Source organism: Neospora caninum, chromosome XII, assembly GCF_000208865.1.
Source record: "Neospora caninum Liverpool complete genome, chromosome XII".
Classification (NCBI taxonomy): domain Eukaryota; phylum Apicomplexa; class Conoidasida; order Eucoccidiorida; family Sarcocystidae; genus Neospora; species Neospora caninum.
In genome coordinates, this window is record NC_018398.1 from 247,872 (window position 1) to 266,274 (window position 18,403).

The 18,403-nt window shown below is 64.3% G+C and overlaps 1 protein-coding gene across 1 annotated transcript; it reads left to right on the plus strand.

Annotated features, from left to right (window-relative positions):
* Positions 1-852: 852 nt before the first annotated feature.
* NCLIV_060610 (hypothetical protein) lies at positions 853-17,698 on the plus strand (the record flags this gene model as incomplete). Its single annotated transcript, XM_003885615.1, has 11 exons — positions 853-4,851; positions 5,088-5,188; positions 5,566-5,689; positions 6,186-6,401; positions 6,596-6,702; positions 7,092-7,197; positions 7,672-8,053; positions 8,614-10,118; positions 10,491-10,656; positions 11,043-16,745; positions 17,259-17,698. 11 exons carry the CDS (start codon positions 853-855, stop codon positions 17,696-17,698), a joined length of 12,849 nt encoding a protein of 4,282 aa, XP_003885664.1.
* Positions 17,699-18,403: the final 705 nt, after the last annotated feature.

Below are 18,403 nucleotides of genomic sequence, written 5' to 3' on the forward strand. Positions count from 1 at the left end.
ACGTGAATAGCCGGAGGCGTTTTTCACTGGTGCAGCGGAGAGGCCGAGATCCTGGCACTTGGCGCTCTTTTGTCGCCCAGCATTCGTGTCCGGAGCGTTTCAAGTGCCTGCGTGTGTCCCGTTGTTTTTCTTCGTGCCAGTCCTCACCGTAGCAACTAACTCGCCAGCTACTCGAGTATTCGCGACAGTTATTTCTTTGCGGGGAGCGTCCCGTCAGGACAATAAGGACGAGCGGCTTCCGTGGACGAGGCCGCGGGAGACTGCATGCGCCGCACTGATTCCGCCAGTGTGTCCTTGGTTGTCTTCCGTGGAAAACATGGATTAAACGCGCGTGGTTCTCTTGGTTTTTCGAAGGAAAGAATCAGAGAAGCTCGGCGGTTGTAGAGGGCATATCTCTCCTTTGCCTAAGCAGATATTGACGATGCGGATCCCGCGGAATGCCCGCGTTCGTGTCTGTGCAGCGCTGGCGGGTAAACTGGCGCCCATTTTTTGAAGCTTGTTGTACGGGTTCTACTTTTCTGACAGTGTGCGACCTTTTGCGTCGAGCAACGGCTTCAGAAACACGCCTCAACCTTCGGTATCGCCGGAATCTCCTGTGAAGGAATCTTCCCCCACGGTTCGCGCGAGTTGTGCGACCGCGGGTCCGTCCTCGCCGGTGTGTAGGCTCCAGTTGGCTGGGGGACTCTGGGGGCAAGCAAGTTAATCCACGAAACTGCTTTTCGCTCCGGTGTTTTTTTTCCTTCCGTCTTCCGCCGACTCGCGGCGCCAAGGACGGGCGTCTCCCTGTTCTTAGCCCTACATGGTTCAGCCGTACGCCCCCCTTCAAACTTCCCCGCAGCTCCCCTCTGCACCATGCGGCGGGGCCGGGGGCAACAAGGCCGTCAAGGGCCTTCCCAACCCTACGGCACTTCCGGCGCAGCTGGTCAGGGACGCCCCGCGCACGCATCGGCGCCTGTAAAAGAAGCGTTTCCCAAGAATGCCGGATCGGAGGACTCAGCGCGTGGAGAGGGAGGCGCTTCTGGGGGCTCATGGTTGGTAAGCTTCTTTGCTTTCGTTTATGGGAAGCTGGTCTCGGCACTCTGTGGTCTCACCCGGCTGCGCCTACGAGGTTCCCACCCCGCTAGCTGGGGTTCGATGTGCGACGCGGGGGCAGCCCGAAACGCCCTTTTCGAGGGGATTCGCGACGGACCGAAGCCTGTAGCTGGAGACTCTCCAGCGGACGGGGTTTTTGTCTCTGCGCTTGGCAGGGTCTGGGGATGCATCGCCGGGGCGTACCGATGTGTAGAAGACATGGTGCGGTTTGGAGTGCTCTGTCTCCTCGCCGTGTGGCGTGTGCTCTGCTTGCAATTCTGCCCTAGGCGGCGGGATTACCTGTTGCATGCTCAGGGGATCGCGGCGCTTGGCAAGTTGGCGACTGCTAGGGAGCAAGATGAGGACTGGAGTCTCAGCATGGGGACCGCAGGCTCCATGGACCCCTGTGGCTATATGAGTTGCCTGATCAATTCGACGTTTTTCCCCCTGTTTCCCGGCTTTGCATGGAGTGCCGCATACGCTGCAGTGTCGCCTTTCTCGTCTTCAGCTGCTGCGGGGCTCTGGGCGAGTGTGTCGTCGATATGGCCGGATTTCGATGATGACTATTCCACCCCTTCCGTTGCGCGGCTGACCGCTGCTCTGAGTGTATGGACACAGTCGTGTCGGCAGCTGGGGACGGTCCTCGAGTTGTCTCCGGACTTCTCGGGGAGGGAGAGGAACTTCTATGGCGCGACACAGAATCTCGCTGTGCGCGCAGTCGCCGACTTCCCCTCGGCTGAGAATGCGTGGGCCCCAAAGCCTAGCGGGCGGTGCTGTAGACGGCGGGGGTCGAGGGCGAAGTCCTTCGCGTCCCGTTTCCCCTGGATCTCTTTCCCCGGGGTCCACCGCAGTCAAGAAACTCCAGTCGAACGGAGAGAAGGCGGCGCAGGCCTCTTTCCGTACCTTCTCTGGTGGCGGTGGTGGCCAGCAGCCGCAGTGGCGGCGATCCCGCGCAGAACAGGCAGGAGGCAATCCGACCTTTACTCTGCTCCGTGCTACTTCCCTGGTGTCGGCAGATGTGTGGCGACGGGGCTTGGACCCACCAGCAGCAGCCTGGAGGACTACTGGGCGTACGCGCGCTGGATTAGTGAGGCCGAAACGGCGGACTTCCCGGTGCACCACGGAGACGCGCCGCCCTGCCCCGCCGCTCAGTTGCCTCGCGTTCAGTCGCGACACCCGAGCGAACGCCCGCCAGCGCGACCGGTCTTTGCCCCGCTTCTCTTCACTCCCGAACTGTTTCCCGCCGTCTTCGGCGGCTGGCTCTTCCCCGTGACTGGGAACCCGTCTTTTGCAGCGCTCCCCTTTTTCCGGACGCTGTGGTGGCCGGCGGCGGTCGCAGCGGCGGGCGGCGGGACGAGCGCGACGTGGCGGCTGGGCCCGCGCGACGGCGCGACCGCCTTGGGCTCCAGTGGAGACGCAGAGCCGGGTCACTGCGGATGTTCACCCCCTTTCGGATGCTGGACGGGTTCTCCGAATGCCGGGTGTGGCTGCAGGGCGTGGTGCACGTCCGCGGAGAAACCCGGCGGAGACGCGTCGGGACCTTGCGACGCGAGACGCAAGTGCCGGCAGCGTGGCCACCCCTCGGACTGTCTGGAGACAACTCTTGGGCCGCTTCCTGGCGGCGTTCCACCCGTTTTCCTAGTCAACGATGGATGTCTAGATTCCACTCGTAAGGCTGGAGGCGGCGGAAGCGTGCCCCAGGCGGCAGCGCCTGCAGGCGCGCCCGGGTCCGGGAACCACGGGCGACACCGCAACTCAGGCAACGGCGGCCGCGCCGGCGGCAAGGCGACTGGCGGGGTCGGTGGAGCGCGGCAGGCGCCTCGGGGTTGTGTGGAGCAGGCGCCACCGCAGCGCTCCGCGAGCACCCAAAGAGCAGGGCCGGAACGGACGGGGATCGTTCAGTGGCTTGCCCAGCTCTGGACGGGGAGCTGGCTGTTTGCGGATGCCTGCCGTTTCTGTGCACTGAACCTTCGCCTCGATCTGCGTACTCCGCCCGCGAGTTTCTTTTTCCCGCTGTCCTTTTCCCTGCTGCGACAAAAGCTCGGGGGCTCGGCAGTGCCGGCGAATCGAGGGGGGAGCACGACTCCCCAGAGCGTCTCTGGTCAGCGTGGCGGGACGTGCAAGGCCAAGCACGCCCCTTCGTCGGCCGGGAGTTCAAGCCCGTCTGCCGACGCGTGTGCCCGAGAAGCCAGCGGGTTTTTCTTCTACGCCAACGCGATGCAGAGGTGCACTTGCGACATCTTGCTCCCGCGGAGGCGGGAGGGCGGCCCGACTCTCGAACACGACGGCTTGTTCGTCCCCGTTTCCGCAGTTCGAGCGCCGTCCGCGGGCGGCCACCAGGCGGCGGCTGTCCCCTCCGGCCCGCGCGGCGGGAAGCACCAAGGCGGACGCGGCGGAGCCGCGGCGGGAAACCAAACTGGAGGAGCGACGGTCGCGGAAGCCGCTGCCAAATTCGCGCAGAATCAAAAGCAGCGGCTTGCCCAGTTGCCAGTCCACCTGCATGCAGCGCACTGCGTTTTGGGTCTCGCCGGGGTTCCGGTGACCGCTGCGGCGGTGGACGAGGCGTACTGCAGACAGCTGGTGCTGGTGGGCGATCCGCTGGGGACCGCCGGAGGGCGAGGCGAGGGAGCAGGCAGTCGGCACAGGAAAGAGAAGCTGAAGCCCGACGAAGAGAAGACTCCGGAGAGCGAGGACGTGGACGACCCTGTCGCGTCCGGTTTGTTGACCGGCTCCTTTGCGGGTTTGCTGGCGAGCAGCTGGAGAAGAGAGTATGTGTTTAGAAGAAGCGAAGAGACTCGCGAAGAGCAGGGCGGGGCCAGCCATCCGGGCCAAGTTCGGCCGCGCTTCGAAGATTTCTGCGACCTCTTGGGAGTGCTCCATCGCGCACGAACGGCAATCCAACTTTTCCTCGCTCTCACTGGCTCAGCAGACACCAGAATGCGTGGCGACTATCCTCGCAGTGGAGCCGGTGCGCAGGAAGACTCGGCGAAAGCCGCGGAAGCAGGGGACGCAGCGGCTGGCGCCGACGAAGGTCGACCTTGCGACGAGGACGGAAGGACTCCGCCTGAACAGCCCAACGGGGCGGATTCGACGCCGGAGACATCGGGCGCCTACGGCGACCTCTGGTCTTCGAGCCTGTTTGTCCCCGGGCCCTCTGCAGCGTCGTTCGCTGCTCGGCAACCGCGCGGACTCGCGACCGCGGGAACTGCCAGCAGACTCGAAGACCTCGGCGCGGAGAAGAACGTCCCGAGCTTTTCCCTCGCACCGGGCATCGCTTCGGGGTGCGCGGCGTCGGCTTATCTTCGGGGACGACGGGAGGACGCCCAGCGGCTCGTGCAGGCCTTCGTCGTGTCCGTGTGTCTGGCGCGTCTTCGGCTGGCCGCAGCTGTCCAGCGCTTCGTCACGACCCGCGAAGGGGCTGCCTCGGCTGCGCAACAGGGCGAGCTCCGTCGTCTTCTGGCCGCAAGTGCAGAGTGGGTCAGGGGAGACAGCCAGTTCGCCAACTCCAGCCTGACCGAAGAAGCTGCCGCCGGAGCCCCCGAACGCCTCCCGCCGAGTCTCGAATTTGAACTCTCCCCGCATCCACTCGCTGTAGCCGTGCGAGAAGGTTTTCCGCTGCTGCTGCGCATGCTGCTCGCCGACGAAGCCGCCGCTAGCGTTTTCGCCAACTGGAAGGGGCGGGGGCCCGGAGCAGGTGACGAGTGTGGCACCGTCGGTTACGCTTCGAGGGCCGAGCTGCTGACACATCCCTGGCTGTTTCGCCGAGGCTACTCCGTTTTGGTAGGTCCCAAAGACGTGAAGGAGAGAGGCTCAGGAGGGGACCGGCTACATCTCTAAAACGTGCCGCTTCGACTCTCTCTTTTCGCGTCTTCTCGGTAGGGACGTTGCGTTTCCACGCGGCTCGCCAGGTCTGTCCAGCTGTCAACCGCCCAAACCCAGCCCTCGCCACAAATTCTTCCCTACGGCGACTGGAAGCACACAGCCGCCGTGTTCACGCGCATGCGTTCCCTTTTCAGGCCGACTTAGGGAACGGATCGACGGTCTTGCACTTTGCTGCGCGGTTCGGACGCACCGAAGTCCTCCAAGTCGTCTCTAGCGAAGTTGCCCCGACCACCTGGTACGCGGTCCTCCCTGTGAACGTGCCTGATGCAAGCGCGGGCTGTGCAGGTTTCCGCCGGCGTTCACGAGTTTCAGGGGTTACGTTGACGGCGGGGGCTCCACGAGACCACCCAAAATAGAAAAGTCTGCCGTAGGCAACAGTCGGCGCCTCCCCGTCTTGGCTTGCCGCGCCTCGCCCGAGTTTCTCTCAAATGACGTCGAGAGGCGACTGTCGCTCTCGGCGTGTCCAGCTGGGAGAGACAAAATTGCAGGCGCCTCGTCCTCCACCTCTCAGATCGCCAAGACGTTCTTCCTGCTTCAGAGCTGGGCGTCCAGACCGGCTCTCTTCTCCCGCGCCGTTCACCTTTGCTGTGGATGCCTGCGGCGTGCATGCAGGTGGCGGTGTTTGATTCACCGGAACGACGCTGGGCACACGCCCTTGGACGTGGCGATCTTGTGGCACGGCGTCGAGAGCGATGTTGTCGAGGTCTTCGCGCAGGCATTCAACTGTGCCAAAGAGGTGCGTCTGATATTTTCCGAGCCTCGCCTGTCTCCACTGGGGTCTGCATCTTCGCTGAGTTCCGACGGGTTTTTCGCGAGCGCACGCAGCTGCGTGCCTTCACCTGCGTGCTTCCGCCCCTAGAGAGTAACGATCTGCGTATAGCGGGCGTGCGGAACCTCAGCAGGGGAAGACGGGGGACAGGACGACCACTGACAAACACTTAGTTTGGGCACAGAGCTTTGGTTTGAGAGACAGCACTCGACTTCCACGCGCCGCCAGATTCCACCGCGGGACACCGTTCCCCAGGGGTACACGTCTATAGGTGTACGTGTGGGGTGTGCGGCTTCTGTGTTAGCGGCTGCATGCGCGGGCCGTGCGCGGGTTTGGTGATGGCCGGGGACGGTTTCGCAGGGCGGTGGCGATTGTCGGTACGGAGAAGTTCCTTCCGAGTGTCTGAAGGTTTCCGTCGAGACTGCAGTCTCTGGCTATCTGTCTCCTTTCGCGGCACCCCCAGGTCCAGGACTACACGTCGTACTTGAACCGTCGGAATGTGCGGATTCTGCCGTTTGTCAAGGCGGTCGCTGTCACGCTGATCGCGATATTCCTCCCCGCGCACCTTCTCTTTCTTCCGTTCTTCTTCTCCCTGTTCGGGGACGGGCCCGCGGATGAGATGGCCCTTCGACTCGCGCTGCTCATTCTCCTCTTCCTCGCGGAATTCGTGGTTCGACAGGTACGTGCAGGAACACTCGCGACGGCGCGCGCCGGTAGTTGCGCGAACGCGAAGAACGAGCCTTCTCCCCAGGCCTCCGTTTCCTGTTGGTCTCCCCTTCGCAATCGCCCTGAGCTCTCGTTCTGGCGCGTCTCGCCACGCTGACGCCTCGTCTGCCCATCCGTTCCACTGTGTGGTTTTCCTGGACACTTCAGACTGGCTGCGGGGAAAAGATCTTTTCGCTGTACGCGGGACTTGCGGTGGGAACTGCGTTCTCTCTCTGGCAGATCGTCTCCGACCTAACTCACGACGTTTTCGTCGAGTAAGCCATTTTGTTTTTTGAGCCGCGCGCGCGCTGCGTCGAGGGAAGAAGTTGCCTGCGTCTCCCCTGTTCCTGATTCCCCACCGAAACTCAGGAGCCTGCGACTGGTACCCGTGTGGTGTGAGACGGCGGTCGAACTTCTGGTTGGGGGAGGGACTGGATCGGAGACGAACTCCCGCGCGCCTCTGTGCAGCCATGGTTTTGCGCCGCTCAAGGCGAGATGGGCCATCGCTTTCTTCTCCGAGGCGTGGGAGACGGACACAACTCTCCTTTCTTTCCGCCTTCTCTAAGGATCCGTTTTCCCTGGAGTCTGTTTCTTAGGGGCATGCCGAGATGCATCTGGTTCGCCTTGCCCGGGAAACTCGGGACTTCCGCTTTTGTGTGTACAGGGAGATCTACGGCGAGTCCGCTGTGCGCGTCGCGCTTTTGTTGATGTTCTTCCACTACGCTGCGACTCCGTCCTCTGTGGCGCGAGTCGGCGAGTGTGTCGGAGAGGTAACTGCGCGAAAACGCAGGGGTTCCAGGCTGCGCCGGTTTTACCGCGGTCGTCTTTCCTCAGCGACTGCGCGCGTGACGTGCACAGGCGTTGTGTCGCCGCCGTGTCTCCTGTTGCGCCTCGCCCATTTCGATCGGCGCACCTTTGCGCGGGGGGTGCCTCGCACGTTTTTCTCTCAGGCGAAAAGTGCTGGATCTTCCATGTCCTACGGCTGTCGTGTTCCGAAAAGCTTCGGCCGTCAACACTCTCCTGGGGTTTGCCTTCTGCGCATTTTCGCTCTGCTCTCGCGTCCACTCGTCCCCTGACGTTTCTCCCTCGTTGAGGCGCCGCTTCACTTTGCGCGCGTGTGGCACACAAGAGCTCTCTCCCACTTTTCCCTCCTATCCACTTCCAAGACACCCAAGGCGAGTCGCTCCTGAGCACGCGCCCCTACGCCTGTTTTTGCGCCGTTTCTCCGCCTTTTGTCCCCGCAGGCGGGCCCCCACGTCCTCGGCTTCGTCTGGCGACCCCTCCGGCGGCTGGGCCTCGCATGCGGTCTCGGCGGACTGGTCACTCGCGTCGGCGGGTGGTTCGCATCAGACGCCGCGCACGCGGCGTTAGAGGGAAAAGGCAGGACGCGCGCCGCTAGCCAGCCCGGAGTTCAGGCGAGTTCGGGCACGAAGAGCAACGCGCCCTCGAGCCGCTCAGGCGGCGGAACCGACGACGGACGAGAATCTTCAGGCGTGCCGACCCAGGCCGGAGCTGAGCCAGCGCGGCGCGAGGGAGAGTCCAGCGAGAGACAGAGCGGATGGCTTTCGAAGCTGCGACGGGGCTGCATGCATCTCCTCGGCTGTGGCCTGGGCGTCGTGAAAGCGGGTGCGAAAACACGCGAGGGGAGAGACGCCAAGAACGCGGGAAGCGGGTCTTTTCTCGCCGGGCGTCTCTGCCTCCCGGGAAGGGCGCCCCCACGTTCCGTGCTCGTTTCTTTGCGCCGTCGTCCCTGTGCATGCGCGTATTCTCCTTCATCCCGCCCCTGCGGAGGCGCCCCGTCGCCTCTGGTGCATCTCACACTCTAGCGATTGCAATCGACGCTCGCCAAGCCGGCTTCGCAGATCCTTGTCCACGTGACACGTCCCGCCTGGAGCCTGCTGCATACAGATTTGGATTGACTCCACATCGCCATATATATATATATATATATACGTGTGTATATATATATGTCTAACGTGCATGTGGTTGGTTGACATGGATGTTTGCGGCGAGAGGGCTTGTTGGTGAGGTTCCTGAGTGCAGAGATCTTTTCGTAGCTGTGGAGACGAGCGTCCAGGGCGTGCAAACGCGCTCGGTGTGGTTTCCCTGTTTTTCGTGGTTCTCGTGGCGGCCCGTGTTGTTCAGTCGCGTTTTGCAAGTTTTGAGTGTGCGCGGTGTTTTCTCAGGCTGGACGGCTGTCCATCATTCCTGCGACTTCCGCTTCTTGCTGCGCGTAGTCGGGCTGACTTTCTTGCTGATGAGCCTGACGTCTTCGATGATTTCCGGCTGGTGGCTGGTGACCGACGACTTCACGTACGCGATCTTCGCGCTGAACGGCTCGGACGCGGCGACGCACGTGTCCCACGCAGGCCCCGGCAAGGCTGCACACTCGGTGCATGCAGCTGTCCGCGCCCGCGCCGCTTCGTCCGGAAGCTGCTCGGAGGGCGAGCGCCCTCGCGCACGCGAGGCCACGGGGGCGGTTCCGTACGCGCACTCTTCGCAGGGCGGCCCCGCGGGCCTCGGCGACGGCTGGCTAGGCCTGGGGACACCGGGGGCGTCCGAAGGCGCCTCGAAAAGGCGGTACCTGGACGCGAACGGGGAGGCAGGTGTGCTTGACGCAGAAGCGATGTTCGATGACTTGTTAGATCTCGAAGAAGGGAGCGAGTTCGACTTCATGCCTCCGCCGTCCTTTGGGCTCTGCCACGCCTCCTTGTCGTCGTCGTCCCTTCTGCTGTCTCTCCGCGACGTCGCTCGTGAGAAGTTCAAAAAGGGGTCAGGCGGCGCCGGCGTGTTGGGCGCAGCCAGCCTCTTGTCAGTGCTCGATCGGTATCCCTTCATGCCCGAGAAGATCTTTGAGACCGAAGCAATCCTCGAGCAGGCCGTGGAGGACGAGACGTACGGGGAAGTCTGCCGACGTTGGAAAGCCGAGCAGCGGCGAGAGTTTGAGGCACAGACCCCGGGCGAACGCGCGACCGTTGCGGAAAAGAACCGTGGACAGGAGGGCGGAGCTCAAGACGAGGAAGGCAGCCCCCGGACGGATGCGGCCTCCCGAGGCCACGGGGCGGGAAGCGAAGAGAGCTTTGCAAACAGTTTGCTTGAAGGCCTGGCGTCGGCTGCCGGGGCACGGAAGCGCGACTTTCTGCGGGCCCCAGGGCCGGGAGCGACCGAGGGGACAAGACCAGCGGAAGGCGCAGGAACCAGTGAAGCCGTGTGCCTGAAATTGTCTCCGGTTCAAGAACACTTGTTGGCCTTTGCTCTGTTTGAGGCTGACAGCCAGCAGTCGCGACTCGCGTCCGAAGGCTCTTCCGCGCGAGAAGACGGCGTGTGCCGGGCGTCGGCGCCAGGGACAGAAGCAATGGCCGACGAGACACTCTTGGAGGAGAGCGAAGCAGACGCTTTGTCAGCACACCTGTCAACGCGAGCGCGTCGAACGCGTCAGCGCGTGTGCTCGGGGGGCCGCTGCAGTGCACTCCGCATTTCGCCCACCGCTTGGGCTCACGGGAGCCTGCGCGAGAAGCTGGAGGACGAACAAGCCGACGAGCTCTGCCGTTGGCACATGGAAGAGACGGAGGGCGCGGCAGGAGGCGCAGGCGAGGCCGGAGGCATCGGTTCGGGGCCCGAATGCAGCCCTCTGTCTCTTCAGTTGATGGGGTACTGCGTCAAGAGGTTGGAAAACAAGCTCAGGAAACAGGTGAGGAGGGCGCCGCGTAAATACGGCGCTCGGAAAGACGTCCTAGCGCAGCTGAGGGAAAAGGCAAAACACGCGGAAAGCGACTGGCGCGAGAGGGGACAGGGGCCTCGCGACCGCCAGGGTGCTTCGTGCCACACTTGGCCGTGCTTTTCTTTTTACCCCGCACTGGAATTGCCGGTGCCACAGAGTCGGGCCTCGAGCTGTCTCTCCATAGGCGCTGCCTGTGCACTTTTTTTGTGCGGCCGGAACTCGCGCCACATGGGTTCCGTCTTCAGTTTTACGGGGAGCTCTTTTGTAGACAGCCGAATATTTGCACAGAATTGTCGATGACATCTACATGCGGCGGAGCGCGTTTTTGGTCTCTCTTCTCAGATGGGGCTGCCGGCGGTTGACGACGAGAGCTTCTACCACGCGTTCCGCAGTCGCCTGGCCGTGCGGCTACTGCAGCCTGACGCCGTCGCAGCAACGGAGGAGGAGTTCGCGCGGAGTGTTTTGCCCTTCGTCTGCCTGGGATGCACAGAGTTCGATGACGTCACAGGTCCGTCATCGGTGCTCGCCGGCGACGCTCCGAGGGCGCACATCTGGCGTGCAGCCTGTTCTGAGGGGCTGCGGAGCGTCAAGGCAACTCAGCAGCTGCGTCGTCGCAACACCAGGCACGATGCGCATGCCTACATTCGTCCCGGGGGGGGACAACGACAAAACATCCACATGTGGATAGAGATAGCATGTAGAAGTACGCAGGTCTACGTGTTTCTCTGTTTATGTCTATTGAACAACAGAGAGTCTTTGTGGGTCGGAAGTTTTTTGATGAAATGGATAAGGCGTCGCGGGGGCTGTCGAGCAGGCGTGGGTGTGCGTGCGTGTGTGTCGCGTTTGCGAGGCGCCAAGAGAGTGTCCGGTCTCCTCTGGGGCGTTTCCCTTTAGGCGCGTGCCTGGCGAGAGACTCGGAGAAGCGTCGGCGGCGCCAGCGGCAAGCGATGCGCTGCTTGCGGCGCGTGCGCACGTGGCACCTTCAGCAGGCGGCGACGGCGGAGCAACTCGAGAGCGACGCCGAGGTGCGTCGCGAGTTCGCGGCGTCTGCGTCGCCCGCCGGCGGCTCGCCAGACGCGTTCTACGACTTCTCGGGGTTCCCTGTCGGGCCCAGCGATCCACGAGCCTCGCGGCACCATCCGGAGAGGGCTCCGCCGTCGCCGCCCAAGCCGAACTTTGCAGTGGTCAGCGGCTACAACTACTACCAGCTGTATCGGCCGCACCCGGCGTTGCCTGCGTCGCTCGCCTCGGACCGCGGGTCTCCCGCGGGAGAAGAGGCGCTTCGTTTCGCGCAGCGGCAGCGAAAGGCCACGGCGCTGCTGTCTCCGCCGCGGTGGGCCCAGGGCATTCGCCGCTTCTCCAGCGCGGCCTTCGCCTCGGCGTCGGCCGCCGAGAAGGGGACGCTTCCCGCGGGCGCGCCCGTCACTGCGGCGCTGGACGCGGCAGCGACTGTCGGCGCGATGGTGGCGGCGCTCTGCTCCTTCATGGACGTTGACGACTCGGAAGTTGGAGCAGCTGACGACGCGCGGCAGTGCCCGCACTGTTCCGAGCAGATTCTGCGCGTGCAACAGATTCGCGAGGGCCTTCGCTGCTACCGCCAGCTGGTTTTGCAGATCCTCGAAAAGCAGCGACGGGGCGAAGCCGCGGAACAGACAGGCGGGCCCGCGGGACGGGGAGACGCCCTGGGCAGACACCGGGGCGGGGACTGGAGTGAACCTGTGAGCGAGAAGAGCAATTTAGAGAAGGAGTCGAGAGGCATTGAACCGGACTCTGAAGAACTTCTTCTCGGGCTCTTGGCAATGCAACGCAGCGGGCTGTTGAGAGGGGCGAAGAAGCTGCTGCGTGACGGCGTCGTCGCGTCTGCCTCGAGAAGAAAGACGCCGTCGGCATCCCCGGGAACCTCGAAAGAGAACTTCTATGGAGAGGCCGCGTCAGACGATCGGGCGCCTCGCGCGCCGCCAGGCCCAGGCAGCCAGGCGAAAGCCTCGAGTGCACAGAGGCTGAGCAGCGCCAGCACTTCTGAGAGGAGCGGGCGGAGCCGCGCGAACGGCAGTGACGACAGGGATGCCTTTTACCACCGCGGGGACCGCCACGGAGCCTCTCAGCACTCGACAAAGGAGCAGGTTCGGCGAGTCAGCTGGATCGCCGTCTTCGTGGGCTTGGCCGTCGCCGTCGTCGGGTCAGCTGCCGCCTGGCTCCTGTACCAGTGCTGGGTGGAGCACTGCGCAGAGTGGTACTCGCGGCAGCTGCAACAGGAGGAAGATGGCCTGCGCGGCGGCGCTCAAGAAGGTCAAAAGCGCGGACATGCCCAGAGTGCGTTTGCGGGGGCGTCTGGCGGGAAAGGCGGAAGTGGACGGGGCGGGAAGAAGGCAGATCGCGGCGGAAACGGCGGATCTGGAGGCGCGGGTGCACGGGCGGACTCGGGGGCCGGCCAGGGCGCAGCTGCGAAGAAGGCCCCGAAGCCTGGGAAAGGATCCGCGGTCTCCGGGACAGCCCCTGGCGGGCCCGTAGGCGGCCTTGTCGCCGGTGTCTCTCTCGGGAGACAAGCTGAGGAGTGCAGAGAAGACGCGCCGACGGATGCGGCTGGAGTGAAGCCAGCTTTCGAAGAAGAGGTCCGTCTCGGGATCGAGAGCAGGGGATTTCGAGAGACAGCTCGTAAACAGGTCGAGGCCGCCGGAGACGGAGCGACGCGCAGTCAGGAGACTGAAGGCCGCGAGAAGGAGAGGAAAGCAGAGGGAGAAGATGCGGGAGCGCGGCCGGGACAGAGCGAGGGCGGCGCCGCGGATCGAAGGGAGACGCACTCTTCCTGTGTGGAGCCCCAGGGGCCCGAGGACGGCCGAGCCCGCGACTTGTCAAAGGATGTGGAATCCGGTGAGGGCATAGAGGCGACCTGTGCATCGGGATCGCTGAGAGATTCGGAGACGGCAGACGGCCGAGGACAGCGCCTGGGCAACACGCCTGGTAAGGCGACCGCGGAGAGCAACAAGGAAGCCCCTGCGGCGGCGTCCGAGGGCCGCCCCGGACGGAGACGGAAGTCTGATGCAGCGGCGACCGGGGCCGAGCGTGAGCGACGAGCGAGCAAGGATCCGTCGTCCGCCTCCGCCGCCTCCGCAGGGGAAGAAGACTGCGGCTTCGTGGTGGTGACGAAGGCCAAGAAACCCGTGGAGAAGAAGCTGAAAGGCGGCGCCGGTGCTGTCGAGAGCGGCAATGGTGCCGTTTCGGACGCAGGCGGAGGCAGTGCGGTGGGGGGAGGCGTCCCCAAGGCCGGAAGCGCAAGCAAAGCAGCCGCCCAGCGCGAGGCTCCAGCGCGAACGCCGCCTGGCAGTTCACAGTCTGCGGCGAGCGGCGCAGGAGCCTCGGTGACGAGCCGGCTCGAGCCCGTGGGGAGGAGAGACGGGGCGCCGGGAGTGGCGAGTGCGCGGAAGAGGAATTCGATGCCCGAAGTCGAGGCGCCGGTGGGGTCGGCGTCCCGGCCGGCCCATACGCCCTCAGGGAAGGCTCGCCAGCGGACTGGAAGTGCGACAGGCAGTCGGAGCAAGACTGCTGGGCACAAGGACTCGGCTGTCTCCGAGAAGGGCGCACCTGCGGCGTCTGTGTGGGGCGGGGGACTGGGCCGTAACGGCAGACGCAGCTCGGGGGCCGATTCGCCCAGTGCGGCGGCCGCAGAAGCTGAGCAGGTTCATCAGCTGCAGAAGCTGCTGGCGGCGCTCCAGGCGCTGAACGCGGCTTACGACTTGGCCCGTTGCCAGCTGCCTGACTGGGCGCTCGACTGTTTGGACGAAGCGCAGGCCGTGCAGCTGCGCGAGCGGCACGGGTGGAAGGTGGTGAAGCGCGGAGACGGCGCGCAGGAACATCACGTGCTCCTCGTGCCTGAGAAAGTCGTGAAGCGTTTCCTGCAGCAGGGCGAACAGACCACCGCCGGGAGCGTGTCGGGGGGCCGCGTCGGGGCGCCGGACCATGCTGGGGACTTGCCTGGAGAGGCGCGGAGGCTGAAGAGTCCGCATGCAGAGGGGGCTGTCGAGAGCGCCGGAGCGAGCTCGCGATCGACAGGCGGAAAGACTCGGCCGCGCCCGCAAGGGTTAGGGCCGGGCTCAGGCGAAGCTCTGTCAGTGGCGAACGGCGGGGCTGAAGAGGCAACGGTTTCGATTTGGAAGAAGACCCAACCCGGCCAGGCGGCTCCAGGGGTACGCGGTGGTCGAGCGGCTTCGCCCGGGAAGGCCAAGGGCGGCGCAGCCAAGGAGACGCCGGAGACGGGACCGCGGCAGCAGTCCCCTGGGCGTCGGGGCCCTGGACGAAAGGCGTCGACGAGTGGAGGCGCCGCGGAGGCCGCGGCCCGCGCGCGTCGGACCTCGCTGGCGCGTGGCTCGGGGCCTGCCGCGAATCAGGGGCAGAAGAACTCCAGTTCGCCTGCAGGTGTGCTGGGTGGGAAGAGAGAATCTGGCCAAGACGCTGGGGCGCGCGGCACTGGAGACCCACGTCGGCCGGGGGCGGAGAGCGACGCGCTGCAGGCAGAGAGTGGCGGAGCGGAGAGGAGTCACCGGCGGGTGCCGGACCAGCTGTCGAGCAAAGGGGCCCGAGGAAAGGCCCGAGAAGCGAAGGGCGGTGGGGCGTCCGGAGAGGCGGAGGGACGGCCCAAGGACGGGCGGCTCCGAGAATGTAGCGACGAGCAGCTGCGATCGTCGAGGCAGCTTGAGGCCGAACCGAGCGAGTTCGGAGGTTTTGGCGACCTCGACAGATGCCTCGGCTCGACTCTGCAACCTCTGCATTTGCCTGCCGACTTGCTCGGCGACGACCTCGGCACACTGCATGCGAACCTCCGGCTGCTTTACCCGCAACTTGCCGCAGGGGAGGTGAGTGGATGCGGGTATGTCTCCCAAGGCCCGCGGGCCAGTGGGGGAGGAGACGTGGCGCGGGAACTCCGACAGACCGACCAGCGAGAAGGCCTCGAGCGGCTGTCCGGCGGCGCGAGCTCCGGGTTGGGAGCGAATCTTCCGCGGGTGCCGAGCCGGCAAGAGGCTGCGAGTTTGGCATCCGCGCTGGAGGAGCAGTGCGTGTCGGGCTTCGCGGGTGGGGAGCGCGGGAGGCTGAGCCGGGAGGCCTCTTCAGGCTCCGTCTGCGACGACATGAAGCCCGCGCACGAGTTGCTGGCCGCCGCGTTGCTGCGCCCATCGCACCCCGGTGGCTATGGCAGCCCTGGCGGGTGGCTACCCTTCGCGTCGGCGCCCGCGGCGTCCACCTCCAGCAGGACAGCCGTCGGAGGGCCCTACGCCTCCGGCGCGGCGCGGTCGGAGAGACAGGGGCCTCACAGGGCAGGCGCCGAGTTCGAGGCCGCTTCTCCGTGTCGAACGGAGTCAGCTGCTGGCTTGGCAGGGTTGACCGGCGCAGTTGGAAGCCGAGCTCCGACCCGCGAGGTCGTGCACGGAGGCAGGCTGAGTCGGAGGTCCAGCGCCGATGGCTCAGCTGTCGCGACGGCGGCAGTTATGGCTACCAGACCCGTAGAGCGGGCGTGGCTGTTTCCGGGTGGCGTGGACGGCGTGGAGCGCGACTCTGCAGGCGGCGGTCCGCGCGCGGGGGATCGAGCTGACGGCCACGGCTCCGGCGGCTCGCCAGGTCTCGCGCTGGCGTCGGACGAGAAGGATGCTCGATGGCTGGACTTTCTCAGTGGCGGCAAGACAGGAGAGAAACGGGCGGCGACGGCTGCGGTAGCGGCAGGGCGGGAAGAGATGCTGGCTGTCGAGCAGAGCTTTGCGCAGGATCCGGGGGCGGATCTGGCGAGCGCGGTCGACCGCGGAGGCCAGGATGCGCAAAGTATGAGAAGTCGAAGGGAACGGCGTGAGGAGGACGTGTGGGGCGAAGGGTCGCGGCCTTCGCTCCAAGGCTTCGTCGCGGGCATGTCTCTCGCGTCCAGCCGACGCAGTCTGGGCGAGAAACCGCCCATCGGGCTCGACGCGCAGGTGGACCCGCATCTGGACCTGACGCGCTCAGACGTGCAGGCAATGCAGGCAAACGCAGCGCTCGCCGGTGCCAATCACCTAGGCAGTTCCGGTCGGAGAATCGCGAACACGGCCTCCTCGTTCAGTGCGTTCTTCGCAGACACTCTGCCAAACGACAGCCCGTCCGGATCGGCCGCTCTCCGCGAGGGGTGTCCAGGCAGCCCAGAGCACAGCGACCGTGCGACGTCGGGTGTCGACCTGCTAGTCGCCGAGTTGGATCCGGTCGCAGCCTTTTTGTCAGGCAGCAGGCGGCGAGGAGCGGCCGACGCCCAGCTGGGGAGGGACGACCGCATAGGTATCCCCTCGGCGCAAGAACAACGCGCAGTTAAGGAGCGCGTGGCAGCGATTGGAGCGCCCCCAGGACTCGAGCTGCGCCCCCCGGAGATCCCCGGGACGCGCAGAGCCAACCCGTGTCCTGGCGGTTTTGGAGGCGCCGAGGACGCCTCTGGGGAGCTCGAGCAAGGACTGTGTTCGGTGCTAAGCTGGGCAGAATCCGTGTTGGAAGACGAGGCAGGAGAGTCGGGGGATCAGGCGGAAGTTGTGCGTGCCACCACACAAAAGGGCTACGAGACGCGAGCGGACAGGGGACCAGTCGACGAGGAAGGTAAAGCTCGGGCCAGGCGTTTTCCTCACCTGTCACGACTCCACTACCGGTTAGGGTTCTGCTCCCTCCTCTCATCTGCCCAGTCTTCATCCAGGCCTGCGTTTAGGTTCGGCGTGTGTGGTGTGCGTGAATACGAAAGGGCTTGTCGTTTTCGTGTGAATCCCTTTCCTGCGCCGTTCACGCGACGTAAAGTCATCCATGACTGTTCTCCGGGACGACGCCTGATGACCCGTTGCTTTGCATATATATATATATATATATATATATATATATGCAAAGCAACGGGTCATCAGACGAGCAAGGCCGTCGGGACGGCGGATGCGTGCTTTTATAGCTTCACCCTCTTTGTGCGCACGTGGCACCGCTGCAGTTTTCGCCAGCTGCCTAAGTTTGCCCAGTACACAGACGCGTAAATCGCTCCGAGAGTTTCTTCGTCGGTTTCGCAGTATCGCAGGCCAGTATCGCAGGCGGATGCACTCTTTCGTTCCGCGTCCCTGTGTTTTTCGGCTGCAGAGAATCATCCGGGCTCTGCCGCCTCCTCGCCGTCAGGACGGACCGTTAACGCGGGAGAAGCGCCCGCGTTCCCGTCGTCTCCGCTGCTGGCGCAGGACTTGACGCCGCAGTCTCGGGCGTACTCCTTCGCGTCGTCGCACGGGAGTCGCAAGGAAAACAGTTCCAGTCTGGCCTCGTCGGGAGGCGTCGAAGAACGGATGGCGGTCGAGCCACGGGCGCAAATGCGCAGCGCAGAAGGCGTCTGCCTGCTGTGTCGCATGGCGCCTTCCTCGTGTGTTCTTGAGCCTTGTGGGCACCGCGCGTTATGTTCGTCCTGTGCCTCGATGCTCTGCTCGGAGCCGCTGCCTGTCGGGGGGGCGTGTCGACGCCTAGCCAGGAAAGCCGTCGGAGCTGTGTGCATGCATTGTCTGGAAGAGGTGTCTCACATTTGGTTCCAGTAGCGGCAGAGACTCCTTCGGGAGAGAGAGACGCGTTGGGTAGAAAGGCATCACAGGGAAGATGAAGCCGGGGAACAGACAGGAGCAGACGGGGTCTCGTAGTCTTGGCCCGAAGAGAGATTTCGGGTGACAGCCGCTCCACGAGACGAGAAGGCTGCGAACGGAACAAGAACTGCGTCTGTGGAAGCATTGTTTTGCCGCAGTTTACCGGATGTGGAGTGTATGCGGGCCAGCTAGACCAGTAGCCGCGGGGAGGGTGAAGGTTCCACTTCTACCGTCAACATCAGACCGCCTAAGCAAAATGCGTACACGTGCGTGCATGCAGTGTCACGATTTTTTTCCTCAGGATGGCGTCTGTCACTGACCAGACTGTCTCAGGACAGTGTGACGACATCGGGGGGGCGGGGGGGGGGGGGCTAGAGGGATCGGAAAAAGGCATCCGAATTCTTCCGTGAGCGGCTGATGCATTCAAATGGTTTGTAAGCATATATATTTATATATGCAGGTATGAAGGCACGCTGTTCGGCTGGGTGGATGCGTCTCGTGTCCAATGGACAATTTTGTAACCGGCGTTCCTGAGTGGCGGCGACGGGGAGCTGCCACGCCGAAACCCTCAACGACCGGCGATATACGGGGAAATGGCTGACCAAACGAGCGGGGAAAAAAGGTTCAAAGGCGTCTGAGAAACGTGTAGGCCACGGCGCGTGT